The 15,830-nt window shown below is 38.8% G+C and overlaps 1 protein-coding gene across 2 annotated transcripts; it reads left to right on the top strand.

The window, feature by feature from the left end:
* The first annotated feature begins 2,681 nt into the window (after positions 1-2,681).
* On the top strand, positions 2,682-13,410 carry LOC116261461 (uncharacterized). Of its 2 annotated transcripts, none has more exons than XM_031640232.2 (11): positions 2,682-3,376; positions 4,957-5,048; positions 5,347-5,540; positions 6,397-6,436; positions 6,820-6,901; positions 8,128-8,205; positions 8,333-8,458; positions 9,285-9,406; positions 10,466-10,505; positions 12,844-13,023; positions 13,135-13,410. In XM_031640232.2, the coding sequence occupies exons 1-11, from the start codon at positions 3,078-3,080 to the stop codon at positions 13,310-13,312; spliced, it is 1,431 nt and encodes a 476-aa protein (XP_031496092.1). In that variant the 5' UTR covers positions 2,682-3,077; the 3' UTR covers positions 13,313-13,410. The 2 variants fall into 2 exon arrangements, with proteins under 2 accessions (XP_031496092.1, XP_031496093.1); XM_031640233.2 differs by having other exon boundaries at positions 2,689-3,376; positions 12,949-13,023.
* The last annotated feature ends 2,420 nt before the right edge of the window (positions 13,411-15,830 follow it).

Genomic DNA, 15,830 nt, shown 5'->3' on the forward strand with positions numbered 1-15,830 from the left:
TTTTAACTATTTTCTCATATATGACGTAAAACGACTTATTTTGCAACAAGATGCCGGACTCAATATTTCTGTACCTAAGCATTTGTTAAGGGTGTGTTTGATTGCCTGGTTAAATAAGTCTAGGGATGTTTTGATTAAGAAAAACATGGAGTGCCGTACTATATTCACACAAACACATGTCTTTTAGCCAACATAACAAAAGTGTGTTCCCGTATCAAGGAACAATGATGTGTGGTTACTGAATGTGTTTACATCATCTTATTTACTACGAAAGTGGTTAATTATGATTGCTACATGTATTTCAAGACACTGAGAATAAATGGTTAAAATATAGCACTGAAATGAACTTAGCGCATTAGAAGAGGAAATATAAGCTACATTGGAAACGATTCAAGATTATACAAGGAATCATTTATTTTCTTAATCAACTTGGGTTGATCGATTTTAAATCCCGCTTTTCACAATATATGTATGATGAAAGAGGCTATACGACAACTTTTTAAGTTTTTAAAAAGTCATAGATAATATTATTTTTTTATTAAGATAATAGCGATGAAGGAAAGTGGGCATTCTGTGGGAAGACACGTGTCACTCACGTGAACGGCCCACAAGTACGAGCGCACGTCCTTCTGGGCCCCGTTGTTGGAAAGCATCGCCTGGCTGACGTGGCAACTGAACCAACCACAAGCCCACAAGCGTAGTCATCAGCCACGTCGGACGCCACTCCCACTCCCTCCCCGCCTTTTTCCGCCTTATCCGCATCTCGTAGCCCACCTGCCTTGCCACGTCATCCTCAACCCGATTGCTCCCTTTCCCTCCCGCCACGTGCCCCCTCTTTCTTGGAGCTGACTCGGATCGACCACCGCCCTCACTTGCGGTCCTCAACCCCGCCACGTGGTCGATCCTTGTCCTCTCATCTCCACGATGAACGGACCTGGAAGCCCCCCCGTTGATGCAGGATAACGCTCCGCCGCGTGTTTGTATTTGTCCTCCTAATTATCGTCGCTAATTCTTTTTGGTTAACCCTTTCGGAAAAAGACTCCGTCGACCAAAGGGGTCGTTCTTTGTTTAGTCTGCTTTCAAATAATCCTCGACATCATGAGATTTTCTGTGATCAGACTGTTTATCCCGACCTCGTTGGGACTCGATGTTTCGGATCTGGATCTATAAGGACTAAAAACTAACCACCCATTTATACTTTTATGTATTTCCTATGAGATGTGGAGCGGTTCAATACAACAAGAATAGTGTTGGGATCGGACGAGAGTAGGAAATCCACCTCCATTAATGGTAACCGTGTTTGTCTTTGTTATTTCTATTTGAATGCTGTATGTATGTTTTGTTTGGCACATCGACGTGCCTTTGTTGGTGTTGTTAGGTCTACAGTGGCGCACTCATGCTCCCTCCTCGTCTCTTGGTCACCACAAAGCGTTCGGGACGCGATGGGCTTGCTAACATAAAGAGTTGCCTGTTTACAATCAATTATGATGCCTAGGAGTTCATGTCTCTCGTTGCATACATACAAGCATGCATGCATGCATTCTAAATTTAAGATATAGTGTCTACATATATATGAGGATATCCTTATCTCAAAAGTTGGATAAGACAACTACAAATGATCATGACCACATTTTTCTTTAATAATATTCAGGATTTTTTGTTCAATGAGGCCTTTAATTGTTCCTTATATGTGGTAAAGAAATAATGCACAACATGTTGGTGCGAGAGAGGCACTCGCCAAAAGGATGATTGCTGCTGCATCTAATAAATGAGACGTACAAGGATTGTGACTCTCAAAGTAACATGATTTTGAACAAGTGGGAGTTGTTGTTTTTTTTTTGTTATTGTTATTTTTATGCTTTTTGTAATTGATTACAATGCTTAATATCTCAATATGCGCTTTTAGTCAGTTACAATTTATATAAAAAAGTTACAACCAAGACATATAAAGCCAAAGTTTATAACAAATATCGAACATTTGATGACCTTAATTTTGATTATAAAGTGGAAATTTTAGAAACAAAATTCCACTTCAATTTGGAATTAGTTCCATAGTTAAAAATGATGTATTTGACGAAATAATAATTAAAATTGTAGAAGTAATGAATTAAAACCATCATGACATGCATGTCTTTAAGGATGAACAGAATAAAAATTCTATATTCATACTTCAGCCTCATAGGCAAAATCATAATTCTAAAATTTTGATTCAAGAATGAATCTATAATTCATAATCTAAGTTCTTTGTTCTATAGAACTCTATAATTCCGGCCTCGTCAGGCGCCCTATTAAAGAACACTAGTGACTGCCTCATATCGCAAGCGATTTTAGTTTGCATTAAGAAAAAACTATAAATTAGAACAACTAAGTGTGATACTTAATAACTGCATAAATCTCCAAATTCCTTCACGACCATATTAATACAACACTTAATTTATTATGAATTTGGTACTGTAAATATATATACATATATTCCCATCGTCTGAAATTTTAAATATTAAATCAAATTAAGATTAGTTTATCGGTATTAGTTTTTCAAGAAATCACATCAAAAAATGAAAAGGCTGCAAGAGAACGATACTGAGAAGCGACTTTAACAAAGGTTAATATGACAGACACATCTAGGTGTCTCTATTATCCTAAGAGCAGGCCATGGAAACTCTGAAACAAACAAAAACAAAATCAGGGAGGAGATTGTGAGAAATTTTACTATTGTGCACATTTGAAAGCTTGGCATATAATAATCCAGGGAAGGCGCTGTCCCGGCAGCGCCTCCATCACGTGCAGGGCCTTCCCCTGTATCTGCGTTCCGTCGCCGTCGATCTTCCCAGCCAACGGACACTTGCTCACTCAGCATCCTTCTACTCTCCTTTTCCTTTTCCCCGCCATCCGTAAACAGTGGGAGGGAAGAAGGCAGCACCGTTGCGGACGGCTCCCTTCTTCGTCCTCTCCTCAACCATCAGATCGGCATTGTCTCCGACGCCTTTATCTGCCGGATACCTAGGGTTTGTCGGTTTTAGTATTTGCCGCATTTAAATGGCGTCGCTAATGGACAGGTAGAGAACTGAGCGGGGGAAATGGAGGCGAGCCGCTGGGGGGCGTTTTATGCGCCTTACGTCGGTCTGAGGCTGAAACCGTTCGGACCGCCGACGGCGTGTTCGTTTGGCCGACGGTTCGTCTGCGTCTCCCTCGACTCGAACCGCTCCGGCTTGGCCGACACCAGCCGGAATAGGAAGGTGAAGCCCGGGAGCGGGGAGGGGGCGGAGGAAGCCGTCGATCGGGGGCTCGAGCGCGGCCCGTGGGAGGGGCCGGCGAAGAAGCGGCCGCGGGAGGCTCGCGTTCGCGCTCTGCAATCTCGGCCCTTCACCGCTGCGAGGTGCTTTGTTTCTATTTGCCTCCTTTTTTTTTTCTCCTACGGTGCTTTGTTTGTCAAGACATTGCATTGTATGTATGGTGTTTCTCGCGAGTTTTCTGGATGCCTGGTAGTTTTTCATTTTTCCTTCTTTACAACTCGATCTTGGTGCAAGGAATTCGACGTTTCGAATTCTTTCCATGGACAGGAAAGGATTCGAAAAGAGTAGCAAGGGAAATGCGGCTTATGTTTGAGTTGAAAAGTTAATATCTTGTCTGCTTTCATCTAAGAATTTAGTGGGTGAACTTGATAAACTCTGCCATCTACGATATGGAAAATGTTGTTCGTATGGTAGGTTCTAAATGCTAGAGTTGGTGCCTGGAAGGATGGTTGGACAGTGAAACAACGGGGTCCTAGCCGAGGTCCTCTGGCTGAAGTGGATTTTCTGGCTATTCGCCGACCAATTAAGAAACAGTGCAGATTGTATGAGAATGCTTAAACATGACAAAATCTATTTGCTTGGGTGTCGAGCACAGCATGGTACATGGCAAAATCTTAAGTATTCAGGTGCGGCGTTCGAGTAGTATCGATTTAGATTGACTGAGTCAAAAACCTTTATTGAATTTAGTGTTCTTGTCTGTGGAAAAAGGAATCGGACGCTATTTCAAAAAGCTTTCGATTGTTGTTTTTTACGGTTGCGTCCGTTGAAATCTGTACTACCTGGCATGACAAGGAACGATCGGTTTCGGATAATTGTAGCTTTTGCTTTATTCAAGTTTTAAACAGTAAAATTCTGGTGTCTGCAAATGTTTTGTGCCCCTCTGTTTCTTCTGCTCTCATTCGTTGGCTTGTTTTACTCTATCTCTTGTTTGATCCTGTCAGATCACTTGCTGCTTCATTCCCTAGATCCAGTTTGAGGTAGGAGAGTGGATTGTTTATTAAGTGAATAATACACGGTTCACTTAAGCCATTAGGATCAAATTTCTTCACTTAAACCATTAGGATCAAATTTCTTTGGCAGGGTTTGTGAACTTCAGAATATACGTCTTCTACCTTGTTATATACTTCAGTTGAAGTATGTTACTTCTAGCACGCTTTTCAGGTCTCTTTGTCACAGGTATGCGATATGAAGTGGTCAACTTCCATTTGAGAACTAAAGGTGTAAAACATGTGAAAGGATACATTATTATAGTTGACTTGAATCAGATAATGAGTGTAGGCATTTCTGATATTGCTGATTAGATCGCAAATGGATGAGAAAGACTCACAAAGTCTGTTGATCCATGCTTCAGGAGTCCCTAGAGCGACTTCAAATAGGCACTGGTACGTGGATATGTTAGGAGAACCCTATATTACTTGGAAAGCATGTACAAATACACATAGACATGTACATGTATATGAATCACCGTTTATCATGCATCTTCCAGCTTGTCCTCTTTCCTGGATAAAGTTTCCCCTATGTTTTTGACCTTTTAATTGTTAAAGTTTTTTCTGATATATTAGTTTCCATGTCCTTTGGAAGTTTTGACCATATTTATCTACTAAATTTGTGAAACTTTTGCATTTATATATATAGCTGTTAAATGCTCTTTCTTTACTTGCAGACCTAGGGATGCCTCCGTGCAAGATCAGTTCTTTCCTCGCTGTAGTCCAAAAAACTTTCCTCCACAATCTCGTGATACTCCACCCAAGAGGGGTTCGGTTCTACACTGAAGTAGCATATTTAGATTCTTGAATGTTGCAAGAGTTCTCCAAATAAAATTTTCAAAATATTATTTTGAGAGTTTGTCATTGACTTTCTGTAATTAGTTTTTGACATTTCCTCTGGTTTATTCTATACGTTAACATGTCTCACTTTTTTTCCTTCATGCTTCGTTATGTTACCCTGTACCATGTCTATGTAGAACAAACTATATTTCTTAGTTTATCTATCTTGTGTATTGGTCTTTTTGACTCATCTTTGCTTTTTAACTGATCTAGTAAGCTTGACGCAGATACTGGCATTGCTAGTGAAAAAGACTGGGGGATCAATTTGCTAAACGAAAATGTAAATGAGTCTGGCACAAATAAAGATGGCAGTACATGGTACCGTGAAAGTGGGGAGGATCTTGGTGAAAATGGATATAGGTGTCGTTGGGCCATCATGGGTGGTCGCAGCCAGGATGGTTCTTCAGAATGGAGAGAAACGGTAAATTGAGCTTTACTTAATTTTTCTTGTGTGGCCATCTGGTGGATCTGGGAGATATTTCTGGAATCATGGGAATATATAATTTTGAAATTCTAAAGCTTCACATTTGTAACTTTTTTTTTTTTACATACATCTCGATCGACATGATTATCTTGGGGTTAGATGAATTTGAATTATAGATAATTTGGCAAAAGTCCACATGGTAAATTGTGCTTATATTCTCATTGGTAATGAGTGAGACTTAGGATCATGGTTATACTAATAAATTATTTGAGGTGAAAATTACTCCCAGAGGAATCCTCTAAAATGAATTGGTCATTTGGCTCTGATCTTTCTTCAAAGGAATATTGAAGGGGAGAAAAAACTAAAAAACAATGAAAAAAATGACAAAAGAAAAGGAAATTTCATTCTATGTTTGATGCTTATGTTGAAGAGTTGGTTTCTCTTAGTTTTACCCATTGTCATAGTAAACACGTTTTATTCTAAAAAGCATGAAAAAAAAACACTAAAAACAGAGCAACAGAAACAAGGGAAAAAATGCATTTTTTCAATGCAAAAATGAAAAACACGTTTTATATATTTTTTTTCCATTTTTTTGCGTTTTTATGCATTCTTTACATTTTTTAGTTACCGGATTTTTATTTTCACATGTTATTTTTAAGATTTTCATTTTTTAATTTTTAAAAACTTGTTGATATTTTTCCAATATTTTCTCGAGAAAAACAACTCTGCCGTATTATACCTGAAAAACCCTCACTGTTTAATACCCCAAAACGATATTTGTGACAAACTTTTAGCTGTACTTCTTAAGTATTGAGTACCTTTAGTTAATGCACTTTTGTCGTTTCATTTTCAGTGGTGGGAGAAAGCTGACTGGACTGGGTACAAAGAACTAGGTAAAAACACTTTTGATGAATAGAAATTTCTTACCTACTGCATCTTGATATCTGAAAAAGTTTGATCTATTTCATCTGTTCAACTTTTTGTCACTATTTCTTCTGTCTGCTGAACCCACTAGCCATGAGCCTGTCTTCCAACCTTTCCTTGTCTTATTTATTTTGTCCTAGGAAATTATTCCTTCTTGAGCTGTTGAGTGATAAATGTGTATCAGAGATATTGATGTCACCTTCTCAAAGTAATTGTTATCTCCAAAACCCTCCTTTTTGGTGTACTATTTGAAATGAACTTCATGGTTGGACTGCAATTGTTTGTCATGGTTCAATTCTTTCATCTATATTGACTTTCTTTTTTCTTTGTGAGCAATTTTGTATTTTTTCAGGAGTGGAGAAATCTGGAAAGAATGCAGAAGGTGATTCATGGTGGGAAACTTGGAAAGAAGTTCTTTATCAAGATGAGTGGAGGTAGATCTGCATCACATTTTTTGTCGTAATGTGGTTCATTCTGAGAATCATAATAATTAAATGTTGTGTAAATGGTGGAAGTATCTGGTCTCTCAATGAAATTTTGTTCTGCCTGTTAAAGTTTTGTATGTTGTCCTTTTTAGCTGAAAATTATTGTCAAAATCTTTTGACTGTCTGTCTCGCTGTCTTTATTGTACAATCATGTTTTTTTCTGATAATGGAACTGCTATTCCAAGTATCCCCTGGTCCCATTATTTATTAACTCAACAAACAGTGTGCTTTATTTTTCTTCAACCAATAATTTTGCCTTGTTCATGGCTAGAAGTCTCCCAGATATCTTTGGGACTGTAGGAAGAATACCATTGTTTATAGACATTGACTACCACAACAAAGTAATCTAGGTGAATGTGATACAGAGATTGTTTTGAATTTTGTCTATTTTATCATGAAGCCTCACTCATAGGATTTATGTCCCTCAATTCAGGGACGCTGGAGACTGTCAACAAATGAGAAAAGGAAAAAAAAGGTATAGATTTAGGATATGAAAATTCGTTACATACTGCCACTATTAGTGGCTTCCGGAACTAACTTATTCTTCTGAGCTTTGAGGAGATCAGGTAGATTTGGACCTCAGATACGTGTCAGTTTTTTTTTTAAATCGAAGTCCTGTGAAATGGTTTCAATTGGATTTCCCAGAGTTTGCTACTTTCTTTTTACCATGTAAGAGGCTCCGTCAATATCTGGCTGGGTGTCTTGATTATCCTATGGGCTCCTGTTGTCTCTCTGACAAATTCCTCTCTCAAGTTTTTCCTGTCCTTTCTATAAATAAGACCCGTAGGGTTTTCCTAAATCATGATTGGCAATGATGTTGAATCGTTGATACATAGAAATTGCATCCTGGTGCTGAAAGTTTCATAGGACATGAATATGTTGTCCAAATTTATTTGAAGTGACACTTCCTTAAGTGTAGACTACTGGCTTAAGACTTGTCATGGATGCATATCCAAAAATGGTAATATTAGTTAGCCGATTGTCTTTGCTTCTTTAATTCATATCTTTATTTTGTTATGTTTTGACATGGGAGCTATTCTTCCTTGGAAGTTGGAACATATATAAGAATATAGCCATTGCTGTTGTCTCCAAATCTTATGAACTGTTATGGTTATTAGAAGGGTTGTCAACTTAAATTTCGTTGTATTGAGGTGGTCTATTGCTTTTGTTTTCAGTAACCTGGCACGGATAGAGAGAAGTGCTCAGAAACAAGCAAAATCAGGAAACGGCGATGCTGGTTGGTATGAGAAATGGTGAGGGCTGGAGATAATGAACTCCAAACTTATCAGAGCTTTCCATGTGCACATTTGTTTTCTGTATCCACATCCCACATTCATAAAATGTGATACTGTTCTTCTTGCCTTTTTCTGACTTTATTAGGTGGGAGAAGTACGATGCAAAAGGTTGGACTGAGAAAGGTGCTCACAAGTATGGTAGATTGAATGATCAGTCATGGTGGGAAAAATGGGGAGAGCAGTATGACGGGACAGGATCTGTATTAAAATGGTTTTCTTCATTTCCTTTTGACCTTCAAGACATTGAAGTGGTCTATATCTTTTCATTTTTTCCCATTTTCTAGATCTTTTGCCTTGGTTGGCAAGTACAAAGTATTTTCTCAGTATAGTGGAAAGAACATGCTTTCACAAAGTTAAGGATTAATGAACTTACATCTGAAAACACAGTAATGTATGAAGACATGCATCCCATTCTGCAAACAGTATGGGCCAATTGCATCTTATGCCCCTTACATGCTATGTAGTTAAAAGCTTGTAGGCAGATCTAGGCGGCAGACTCCACAAAAAGGTTTAGCCTATCCTATTGACAGAAAAGGAGTGGCAGGGAAGAAGAAAAAGAGGAAAAGGGGCAGACTGGGTCACTGGGGGTCTTGAGACTCCTCCACCTCAATCTATATGCTATAAGATAAAAGCAACCAATTAAAATATTAAAAGGGAAGACCTTTTTTGTTTGGCTGCTTGGGTGCCTCAGACTAGGCATCTAGGCTGCTTCCTAGCATCTAGGTGTGCCTTTTACCACAAAGGTCACATATATCGATATGCTCTCATTCTATTGTTTTTCATATGAATTTGTTCTAATAACACTTTTGTGGTTTTTTTCAGTTCAAGTTGGTATTCCAATGTGATTTTTTTAATGTTACATTAACAGTTATTTGCTTATTTGTTGAAATCTCGTTGTGAAACATTAAGACTTCCAGTCTCCATATTGTTTAATTTGAACATTATCTTGTCAGTTGAATGTCTTGTCCTAGTTATTACTGTAGTTGGAGAAATTTTGTTTATTCTGCCTTCTTTTTTTCTTGGTTCTATGTTCTCAGGACCGATAAATGGGCAGAGACTGAACTTGGCACCAAATGGGGAGACAAGTGGGAAGATAAATTTTTTGCTGGCATTGGTGCAAGGCAAGGAGAGACATGGCATGTGTCACCTAGTGGTGATCGTAAGTTTGTTAATTTGTTCATTAGCTTGGTGTTTAGTTTATGCCTCTAGCATATATTGTTTTTAATGCGGCAATATGGAGATTGGTTCGTGAATTTATGGTCAACAAATTCTTTTCCTCCCTGTAATCAGGGTTCATTGGTTGACTTGAAGGGTCACTCATGCTTGTTAGCCGCAAATAAATGTCTCAGCTAAATGAATGCAGACTCTCAGTAAGATTTGTTTCAGTGGAATAAAAAAATCGCTAGGCCTCACTCTGGATTTGGTTTGTTTACACTTTAATGGATGTGGGCAGGATGTTTCTCTCCTTTTTTTCGGTTTGAGTCCACAGGATGCCTGGGTGTAAATTTTTGCTGGCATTGGTGCAAAGCAAGGAGAGACATGGCATGTCTCACCTAGTGGTGATCGTAAGTTTGTTAATTTGTTCATTAGCTTAGTGTTTAGTTTATGCCTCTAGCATATATTGTTTTAAGTGCGGCAATATGAAGGTTGGTGCGTGAATTTATGGTCAACATTTTTTTTCCTCCCTGTAATTAGGGTTCACTGGTTGACTCGAAGGGTCACTCATGCTTGTTAGCCACAAGTAAATGTCTCAGCTAAATGAGTGCAGACTCTCAGTAAGATTTGTTTTAGTGAAATAAAAAAATCGCTAGGCCTCACCCTGGATTTGGTTTGTTTACACTTTAATGAATGTCGGCAGGATGTTTCTCTCTTTTTCTTTCAGTTTGAGTCCACAGGATGCCTGGGTGTTGGTTCCAATGCTAATACAGGTGCCCAATTTCCAAAAAAACCTAGCTTGGTATATAAAAGCAGATAGCCAGATAACTAACTAAATCTATATATCTATACACATGGAGAGAGAGAGAGAGAGAGAGAGAGAGAGAGAGCAACACATGTTATACCTTGTTGAGATTTATGCTTATGTGCAGTTGGAGAAATGTCTCCATGATTTGTGCTGAATTGTGCATAACAACTTTCACGTGGAAGAAAAAGGTTTTGCAATTTTAGCATCAGGTAAATCAGTTTATCACTTAAGACACTGATAGCTGCTCATTTTTAGGATGGTCGAGGACGTGGGGAGAAGAACACTTTGGAACTGGGTATGTGCTCATAGTTTTATATTTCTGAGGAAAAAGTTAAACACCTGTCTCGTCATTGTAACACTTTGAAAATATCTTCTTTCTTCAGGTGGAATTATCTGGATTTTTTATTTACTTTCATGTTACATGCTCTGGTTTCTTACCTAACAGTTAAAATATGTTGTGTGTTTATAATTATCTTATAGTAAGTGTATTTTGCTCTTTCCTTTTTTTAAGATGATTAATAACCTAAAGATTAAGAGAATAAGAACGTTACATGGGGAAAGTTTCTCTTGTACTTTTGACATCCAAAAGCATTAGAAGACCCATATTAACATGTAATGTTGGTTCATAGTGAATGAGCTTGAAAGATTAACACACACACACACACACACACACACACAGAGAGAGAGAGAGAGAGAGAGAGAGAGAGCCCTTCCCAAGTCCTTTGAGAAACACTTCTCTCCCTAAATGGTGTTTCTTCTAAGGCTGGTAAACAAGTTGAAACAAGCGAAGCTGATGGATGCTTGTATATTAGTTTTTTCCATTAAAAAAGCTAAGGGCCTTCTAGTTAAGAAGAAGAACAAGAAAAAGTATCCGGGGTAAGGGAAAATTTCTTCTCTTGGAGGGGGAGTGCTTCCGAGGCTTTTTTCTATCCGCTATACCCCTTTTCAAGGTTTGATTACACTATACAATGAGGAAGCCTAAAAATTTTGGTTTAGACCCCCTCACCTTGCAGAGAAGCCTTCCTCCATGTAATTCGTCTGCTAATTCCTCTATTAGCAGAATTAGGTATTTATTTTTCATCACGACTCTGTTTAATGGTTAATGACATGCAAATTGCAAAACCTCCATCTCCTGTCTTTCTTTGTTGATAAGCAACATCCAAGATGAGAGGGGATGGCTACTAGGTTAGATGATGCCTTCTTCCTGCATTTCAGCCACCAGCTTCTCAATCTCCCTTTTCTTGACCTATGCACATAGATATGTTGTAAGTTGTAACTGAGACAGGATTAGCACTGAGTTCCAAGAAGATTTGATGGTCCAGGTCCCTCCTTATTTTCAGGGCTGCCGAGCTGGGTTCTTGCAGCTGAGTTTCCTAACTGCATTCACTTATGCGGGCCTCCCTTCCTTGTCAAAGCATGTGGACATCACTACAGAGTCTCAAAATCACGTTCTGTGAGGATCTCAACTAGCATACTCTAGCACTATGTTGGCCTCTTTCGTTGGCAGCATATGTAGGTCAATGTCAAGACCTTCTTCCCCTTGAAATCCTACTTACTCCCGAGTACAGTTCTTCCTGGCTCATTGTTTTGCCATACCTTACACCCACATCAAACAACATTTGACTTCTACCGGTACCCCAACATTTTCAAGGTTCCTTCCACGAGGAAGTTATGCTGCGTGTACATTAGGGTCAAATCAGATGTGTATATTATTGGAATACTTGTTGGATACTCAAATTATGAGAAAATTCTCTCTCTCTATCTCTCTCCTGTGGAAAAGGAGGAAGAATGCATTTTCCATAAGGGAGAATATCAATAAACATGTAATTTGAAGTATTTTTCATGATTGGTTGTTAGAGTCGAAGCTGAAAACACAAAGTGATAACTTCAAAGTCTCAGACGATTCATGAAGGGTAAGAAGCACTGCCATTTACCGAAAATTATTCAGGTGAAATATGTAAAATCATGTGAAGCTGTGTTCTGCTGAGGAAAAAAAAAGCTATGGAAAGGGAAGTTCACTATGCTAATTATGTTTTTCCAGAAAATATCTTGATCACTGAAAAGAACATATACAGCATTTATTCATGAAATAAAATATTTGATGTTGTTAGCCTCTCTAACCAGAAAAGGTTAAAAACACCAGAAAGTAAAAATGGCATGAAATGTCTGGCAGATTTATTGCAGTTTTTTATTTTCTAAAGAAACCAGGTTACTTGGGTCTCCAAGTTGGATATGTTCTCCCTTAATATTTTTCTCAGAACGAGATCAGTCACACACCAAGATCCTTTATGGTATACTTGTTCAGTCACAATTGTAACCTGTGTGGAACCCAAATTTCCAGATCGTGCATAGCTTTTTGCATCGTTAAACTAGTAGCTGCATGTCTGGTGTTAGCTGTCAGGGTAACTCTCTTGCACATGTTCATGTTTTGTGCCTGTGACTGGTGAGCAAATAATCAGTACTTGGAGTTTTATATACGTAGAATCATATTGATTAATATGTTAGTTAAATTTCTGTTGGAAAGATTATGACTTATGAGCTTGAAATTTGAATATCTTTGTTCTACCTGGAAACTGCCATACCAAAATCTGTTGCATTGAATTCATTATTTATTCTTTTGCACCCTCATGCAGTGGGAACAGAATATGCAATGCTACCAAGTTACTAACTCATTCTTGTTCAAATTGTCAACGTTACAAATACTATTTACTGTTGCTGCATTGTCCATTTTCTCCCAGGAAAGTGCATAAATATGGTCGGAGTACGACTGGGGAAAGTTGGGACATTGTGGTGGAGGAGGAAACCTATTATGAGTAAGATATACAAGTGGCATACATGTTCAAGCACTAACTATTACTTACTGTTGGTAGTATTTTGTCCTGAAAGCCTCTAATGCATGTTACTGTACGGGCATCTGTTTGAAGGGCTGAACCACATTACGGATGGGCTGACGCAGTGGGGAACTCAACACAGCTGTTGTCTATCCAGCCTCAGGAAAGGCCTCCCGGTGTCTATCCACTCATTGATTTCGGATCATCCACCGCAGCAACTGAGCCACCAAAACAGCCACCTGGATCACCGCCAGCTTCAGACGAAGATTAGTAGTATATATTTCTTTTGTTATTTTTGGAAGATAATACTGAAGGAGTTTTTCAATTGTAGGACACTTTCATTTCATTTAATTGCTCTTAATTCATTCATTCTTTGTGCAGTAAATCTCTTCGCTTTTTTTGGCATGTACGTGCTAGTACCTTTTCATCCAAAGAATTGAAACTTGCATCTTTTTATTTGCTTAGAACACTGGGTCTCCTTTCCTTTATCCGACGTTGCTGTCTGCTTTTCAGATATATGTTGGCCAGGAGGCCTCATGTCAAAGACTCAAAGAGTTAAACCGGATTCTTATTTCTCAGAACAGCCCGAGATGCGTTTATATCAGTAACGATCGGACTGGGGTAGGGTAGATTTGGATACGAATAAAAACAGGTAGCTTCCACTTGCCTACTAAACAACACTAGAAAAAAAAATCTACGAACTTTTATATCTTTATTGAGCGGAGATTACTTTCGTACCTATTGGGTTTTCTGTGAGAACCTCTAAAGAGCTCCGTGAGTTTTGGTGGTTGGTGCATTTCAGTACCATTCTGTGCAATGAGATTGTCAGCTGGTCCGTTGCATCGGAAGATTAACGGTCTACACTATAGATCAGAAGTACTCGTTTTTATTATCTAGCCGGCCATCCGGCGTCAGCTTTCTGATTTCAGAGATCCGTCGTCATCCATGTGGTTTTAGCCACTGGTCGCAATGTACTGCCCACCCAATAAGACTGGGCTTGGTCCACCGCTCTGGCCTCTGTTCTCCACTAGCAAAAGTAAACAGGAGAGGGAGAGATGCAGGACAACTTGAAAGGTGGACAAAGAAATATGATCAAATACAACAAATGAAAATGATTAAAGAGAACTTGCCGTGTCAGAATCAGTTCCAAACGTGTCCACATGAAAAGCTTTTTTTTTTTTTCACTTTTTCAAAAATCTAAACATGAACCGACACCTTCACGCGACCAATGTCCCCTAAAGTTATTTTTGCGTCAAATATTCTCTTAAAAACGAAAGGCCGCAGTTTGTTTGCCGATAATTCTTCACAATGAAGTAGCTTTAGAAGTAAAGCCAACAGATTGCGACTTGTCTGGCTGGTTGGTAAGAGTTCGGTCGTTGGTTGGTAAGAGTTCGGTCGTCATTGTACGGGTGCTATTCTTTTGGTGTGACATTTTATTTGACAGGTGTATTAAGAGTCTATATCTAGGTCCTGAAGCAGTTCTGAATGTCTCGAATGACTTTCACTAATATGATCTTGACTTGTTTGGGCTCCCCATAGGGATTCAGCAATATTTATGAGATAGAGCAATATGGTGAAGTAAATAAGTGCCTTGCCTGCTTAATTATGTACGGTTCACCAAATGAGAGTACACTTGGAAGTGATGTTGAAGCAAGCTTCCCTTTTTGAGCATACTCTCAGCCTCTCACATGATGGGTTGTGTGGCTGCTTTGGTTGATGAGAGATATCTTCACATGAGAAGTGGCCCAGTGGGCGTTAAAGGTTCGCTGTCACTCCACCTATAGAAAAATGCATGAACAATTAATTTCTTTCTTATGATAGATTTGGTAAGTTTAAACTGCCGCCAAGATGGCAAACTAGGCTTGTTTGAATCACGTTTAGGGACCGCACGTATTTTTCCCCTCTTCTTTTCTATCGACTAGTTTGATAATGACATTTTCGAAGCATGAGTTCATTAGTTACCAATCTAACAGGAGGCCAATTGCTTGGCCTTTTCTTCCTTTTTATTCCATCAACGTGGGCATGAAGTGCCAATGTTATTTTTTCTAATAAGTCTGTAGCTTCTGTCAAAATTTTGTCCCTTTGTCCTTTGCTTCCCACTCGAGAAAAGAGCCTGTTTGGTTTATTCTTGCGTATAAAATAAGAAAGAAGCGATTACAATGTCATGTAGTGTTTCTTTCTGAATGCTGAGTTTGCAGCACTAGCGAGGTAATCGATGCCACGAACATGTGAGGCCGTTGAGGTTCTGCGATCTACAAAGAAGGGAGATAAGATGTGGCTTCTAATGGAAGAAGATGCCCGAGTTTCTTTCCCACGCATGTTCATTAGATTCAAATTAACAAATTCATGCGTTTGTCGCCTTCCTCCCTGCAACTAAACTGAGTGGCTGTCATGTTGCACGTTTTGAGGGGTTTTGCCTTGTGGGTAGTCGAGAAAAAAGACAAAAGAGAGTCGAGAGAAAAGAATAAAATTAGTTCTGCGTATCCAAATAATTTTTTCTCTAAAAACAATTCCCACTTAGATAGAAAGAGTTTGGCCTAGTGGGAGGGTCTGTAGCTGTCATGTGGCCAGTCGTGGTGCGAACTTTTAAGGGGCATTTTTCTTTGCGCAAACCATTCTACAGATGTTCAACTTGTGCTCTAGAAGATATACACGCAGGTTTGGCTGGCGCTGCTCCCAAGGCTCAAGAGATTTTTAATCTATGTTGAATTTCAAACCAATCCATTAAACTCTTCTAACATTAACTCTGGCAAAGGCATGACCCCAAGACATCAAAAGCAACTCTGAAT

Source organism: Nymphaea colorata, chromosome 9 (assembly GCF_008831285.2).
Source record: "Nymphaea colorata isolate Beijing-Zhang1983 chromosome 9, ASM883128v2, whole genome shotgun sequence".
NCBI lineage: Eukaryota > Viridiplantae > Streptophyta > Magnoliopsida > Nymphaeales > Nymphaeaceae > Nymphaea > Nymphaea colorata.

Coding starts and splice junctions, on each gene's coding strand:
- LOC116261461 (XM_031640232.2), top strand. CDS start 3,078: ATGGAGGCGAGCCGCTGGGGGGCGTTTTATGCGCCTTACGTCGGTCTG. Junction 8,459..9,284: donor ACAGGATCTGTATTAAAATG/GTTTTCTTCATT, acceptor CTATGTTCTCAG/GACCGATAAATGGGCAGAGA. Junction 10,506..12,843: donor GAAGAACACTTTGGAACTGG/GTATGTGCTCAT, acceptor ACCCTCATGCAG/TGGGAACAGAATATGCAATG.